We start from the raw sequence: 5,444 nt of genomic DNA on the forward strand, positions 1-5,444 counted from the left end.
AGATGGAATAGGATCAAGCGAACAAGTAGTAGGATGATTAGAAAGGATGAGTTTGGAGAATTCCGCCTCAGAGAGTGGAGAGAAGGATGTGAATGAGTGTATGTTTGCTGGTAAGATTGTGGTGTGGAAAATTGTGCAATGATTTTATTATTATTATTGATTAATTTTATTGATGAAGAACGTGGGAAAGTTTTCAACTGTTAGAGTTGATGAAGTAGGGGGAGGAGGAGGGCAAAGAAGCGATGAAAATGTTTTAAAGAGCATGCGAGAGTTAGACGGAATTGTTAATTTTGTTATGATAGTATGTCCTTTTAGCAGTGGAGACATTAGCAGAGAAGGAAGAGAGGAGTGACTGATACATATTAAGGTCAGTAGGATTTTTTGATTTGCGCCATACACTTCCAGCAGCCCTGAGCTTAGAACAATGCTCACGGAGAACATCATGATAGTCAAGGGGCAGAAGGGGTGTGTAGCGAATCAGCTCAAAGTGGAAATATGAATAATTAATTTTAACTAGTTATAATTAAATATAAATATTTAGATCCTCTGTAAGTATTTACTTGACATCTCAGTGTCAACTGTCTGTCAATTCTAAGAACGTTAATTTCCTGGTTAAGGAAAATAACTTTCTTACTGTACAATACTACTCAGAGCATGTAGCAAAAATCTGCATGATTAGGGACTCCAGTTATGAGCAAACAATGAACAACCTCAAGTGTGATACAAGTAAGACTTTATTAACGACATAAACACTTAAGCTAGTCTAACACACACACACACACACACACACAAATACAGTTGGCATAGGAAAAAGGGGTTAAAGCTTAAGCAGTAAAGAGAAGAGAAATCAAGACATGAAGCTATGGTACAATTTGATAATCAGCAGATCTACGGCCTGAAGGAAACATCAGTTTCTTAGTTCAAACACACCTTTGTAAAAAGGTGCAAATGATACTTAATGTATCAATTAATAAGACTAAGTTTGATACTTGCACGTCTCGCCTGTTTGAAAGAGAGTCCTGATGCACTTTGGGGCTCCAGTTGGTTGGCTGAAGTTAGGTGATGAGAAATAACCATTTTGAGTCAGCGGATCTTGATGAATGGAAAGACTAGGCCGAAGCCTGGCGCAGACTTAAGGGTTGCAGAAGAGTTTCTAGCTCACATCCTTATCTTCTCAGAAACTAACAGGACCACAGACTAGTGTCGAGGACTGCTAGGCACGGCTGCGTCGGCTCTGGTACTTAGCAACCAGCAGACGGGAAGGTGATGAGAGATGAGTAAAGAGACTAAAAAGCAAGGCGGGTCACTGAAGTGAGGCCATTTAAGGTCTGTGGAGGTCAAACCTCTCGGGGGTCAAAGAGCCAATGGTGACTTGAACTTTTGGAGGGAAAGTTTTTGACTCTGTCTCCAAGCATGGCAATTTGGATATGTAACTGGATTGGATGTTGATGCAAAGATTCTTAGAACAATAATATGTTGCATAAATATCAACATATACTATAAACGCTCATTTAGATCATCAGAAGACAAATTCAAAGAGACCAAACATGGGGTTATATTAACTAGTAATCTATCATAACACACACACAAAACAGTATACAATTCAAAAGACAATATACAAGAACAGTAATGGTATACACAATGTCCTGAGTTGTATAAATGTGTGTCCTCTCATTATAAAACTCTCCTTTAACTCGGCAACTGTGAAGTGGTGCAGGACAACCTCCCACCAGTCCTTGTTTTGGATTCTCAACCACAGGCAATCCATTTTGGGCACGGGAGGGGCATTTTTTTGCGTGATAAATATGAGCAGCACGGCACAGCGGTTTATATGTATATTTATCCATAAATTTATAAATATTAATTCTACTATTAAAAACAAATAAAGAAGCCATGTAGGAAAGTGGTTATTATTTGCAAACAGTGACAAACTCTATATTTGTGCAGTGTGCACAAATCAATTCTGATTTGAAACTTGTAACATATAAACACGCACATCAACCCGATCACTTTCTTTAGCGTTCATGTAAACACTACATTCAGATTCATCAATCGGAATGAATTCAGTCCAATTGAACCAAAAATTGTGCATGTAAACGTAGCCAATGTGTAGAAAAGAGGTCGAGTCAGGACTTAGCTGCTTCTTGCACGTTAAACCAAACATTTATCATTTGTGGTTTATATTTGTCTCTTTCTAGTTTGGACCACAGAGAACCTTTCAGAATCACACCTGGACTGAGGAAATGTAGGTCTTGTCTCTTATTCACACACACACACACACACACACACACACACACAAACGTATCCTTCATGTATCTCTCATCTCTCTTCCTCTGTTCAGATGCATGTGCTCTCACACTGGATCCAAACACAGCACACACTCAACTCATCCTGTCTGAGGATAACAGAAGGATGGCACATGTGAAAGAGCCACAGCTGTATCCTGATCATCCAGACAGATTTGAGCTCTATGAGCAGGTTCTGTGTCGAGAGAGTCTGACTGGACGCTGTTACTGGGAGGCTGAGCGGAGCGGGATGGCAGCTGATGTTGCAGTGACATATAAAGGAATCAAGAGGAAAGCAGGGAGTAATTGTTGGTTTGGATACAGTGACAAAACCTGGAGTCTGTACTGCTCTGCTAATGAATTCACTGTCTGGCACAATAATATGAGCAAGAATATACCAGTCCTTTCATCCTCTAAGAGAGTAGGAGTGTATCTGGACTGGTCAGTCGGCACTCTGTCCTTCTACAGCGTCTCTGACACACACACACTCACACACTTACACACATTCAACACCACATTCACTGAACCCCTCTATGCTGGATTCAAGGTTTATGATTCTGAATTGTCTCTGTGTCAGACTGAACAAACTGCTGCAAGAAACAACTGAGACATCGCAAACAACAGAGATGAGCACAAACATTTACAAATACTTGCTCATCAAAAGTATCAAAATGCAGTACAAAATACTGGCATGATAATATATTTGATTAAAGGGGTCATATGATGCTGCTAAAAAGAACATTATTTTGTATATTTGGTGTAGTGAAATGATTGGTTTAAGGTTCAAAAAACACATTATTTTCCACATACTGTACATTATTGTTGCTCCTCTATGCCCCGCCTTTCTGAAACACATCGATTTTTACAAAGCTCATCGGTCTGAAAAGCGAGGTGTGATCTGATTGGCCAGCTATCCAGTGCGTTGTGATTGGCCGAATTCCTCAAGCGTGTGAGGGAAATGTTACGTCCCTTACCATATTGTGATGCCTGCGGCAACCACATGTAACAACCCCAGGCTGGACTCTGCTTCGTCCACGGTGAAAGCCGATCCGGCGATCCACAGCGAAGTTGATGTATTTCCTCAGCGACCAGCACGGATCAGCTCCAGGCATGACGAAGCAGATATCGTCCTCTTTTGGAAGCCCAAACAAACACACAGCGCCTTCACGACTTGGCAGCAGCAACAATACTACAGTGAGAATAAAAGTTACGCCTTCTTTCTTTGCGTGAACATTTGGGCGGCGTTATGCAAGTCTTCCCACACAGTGAGGTAGACCTTTGGGGGCGTGTTAGAACGAGCCGTTGTAGGTAGGCGTGGCTAACTCTTAACTTTTATAAAGAATATCTCTTTGGATTTGAGACTTTAGTCCTTGCAACTTTACAGATCTTCTTTATGCACCAAGAGCTTGTAACACTCCAAAGAGAAAGGAAAAACTGAAATCACATCATATGACCCCTTTAAAGTAATTTATAATTTAATAAAAGTTTTTAAGTTTATCCTGTAGGTTAGGTTATTGTTTTACGAACTGTGGTTGTCAAACATTTCATACAGCATTGTCCCTCATACTGAGTTTACTGTGCAATGCTGCAAGCCAATATGAATAAAAGTAGCTCAGTCAGCCAGCATAAAGACTACTTTCTCACAAAAAGTCATGATTTACTTGAATCTAGCCTAAAAAAAAAAAAAAAATGATATAACGCTAAAATTATTTATTAAGTATTTATTTATTTAATGTTTGTTATATTTTTTTCTTATTTATATTATTTATTTTAAATACATTGTCAATCTCTCAAAATATTTTGTTATAGATTGCATCTTATTATTTGCCAGCAAAATACAAGTTGCAAAATACTCAAAAGTAATTAAATGCATGTTTTAAATATACATAATGCAAACTGTCTTTTTCAAGCAGTCACAATTTTTATCTCTTTCTCATGCATTTCATTGTCCAATACCTCATTAAAATAAAAATGAAAGTTTTCCTTTCTTTCTTGCTTGCTTTCTTTCTTTCTTTCTTTCTTTCTTTCTTTCTTTCTTACACTCTCTCTCTCTCTCACACAACACACACACAGACCCATGTTGAGTTTTTTATCAGAATTGTTTTTATAGACAATGATTTTTATATTGTACGAACTTTACATTCTGTCCCTTAATTCCACCCTTAAATGTAATGTAGGGTTTACTCAGTTTACCAACATACATGTGTAAAAACTGTCCTTCATGTACTTTTCATCTCTCTTCTTGTTTTCAGATGCCTGTGATCTCACACTGGATCCAAACATAGCACATGTTAAACTCTCTCTGAGGACAATAGAAAGGCAACACATGTTGAGGAAAAGTAGCCATATCCTGTTCATCCAGACAGATTTGAGAGCTCTGACCAGGTTCTCTGTGGAGAGAGTCTGACTGGACGCTGTTACTGGGAGGCTGAATGGACTGGCAGTGACATACAAAGGAATCAGCAGGAAAGGAGGGAATGACTGTTGGTTTGGATGCAGTAACAAATCCTGGAGTCTGTACTGCTCTTCTGATGGATTCACTTCCTGGCACAATAATGTGAACACTAACGTACCTGTCCCATCACCCTATTCTACAAGAGTAGGAGTGTATGTGGACGTGTTGGCCGGCACTCTGTCCTTCTAAAGCACCTCTGACACACACACACACACACATGCTTACACACATTCACTGAACCCCTCTATGCTTGGTTTGGAGTGTTTGAGTCTGAACTGTCTCTGTGTCAGATTACACAACCTGCTGTGAGAAACAACTGAATCACACAGACTGTTTTGTTGCTTGTAATTTAGCTTTTAGGGCATCTACTTGCTAGTGTACATCTAAATGTTGAGCAAATTTGTTTTATACTAGATGCTTTAAAAATACTATGTCATACTGGAAATAAAAGTGTGTGTGTGTGTGCACTGGTTTGGTGGTTTATGGGGACACACATTTTTATAATGAGATGGGTTTGACAGGTATTAGAATGTGAAGGTGGTTTAGGACACTGCCTATGTCCCCATAATTCAAAAATGTTTTTTTTGAAAACGAAAAATGCAGAAAGTTTTCTGTAAGGGGTAGGTTTAGGTGTAGGGTTGGTTTAGAAAATATAGTTTGCACAGTATAAAAACCATTATATCAGCCATTATACATACCATTAT

At 38.9% G+C, this 5,444-nt stretch overlaps 1 protein-coding gene across 1 annotated transcript in view; it reads left to right on the forward strand.

Moving 5' to 3' along the window:
- The window catches only part of LOC107570896 (E3 ubiquitin-protein ligase TRIM69-like), an 8,175-nt gene extending 5,164 nt beyond the window's left edge, over positions 1 to 3,011 (forward strand). The window contains exons 3-4 of the mRNA XM_016257176.1: positions 2,199 to 2,245; positions 2,342 to 3,011. Coding sequence (XP_016112662.1) covers positions 2,199 to 2,245; positions 2,342 to 2,892 — 598 coding nt within the window. The 3' untranslated portion in view covers positions 2,893 to 3,011. The remainder of the gene's footprint in view (positions 1 to 2,198; positions 2,246 to 2,341) is intronic.
- The last annotated feature ends 2,433 nt before the right edge of the window (positions 3,012 to 5,444 follow it).

Source organism: Sinocyclocheilus grahami, unplaced genomic scaffold, assembly GCF_001515645.1.
Source record: "Sinocyclocheilus grahami isolate Dianchi unplaced genomic scaffold, SAMN03320097.WGS_v1.1 scaffold1520.1, whole genome shotgun sequence".
NCBI classification, from domain to species: domain Eukaryota; kingdom Metazoa; phylum Chordata; class Actinopteri; order Cypriniformes; family Cyprinidae; genus Sinocyclocheilus; species Sinocyclocheilus grahami.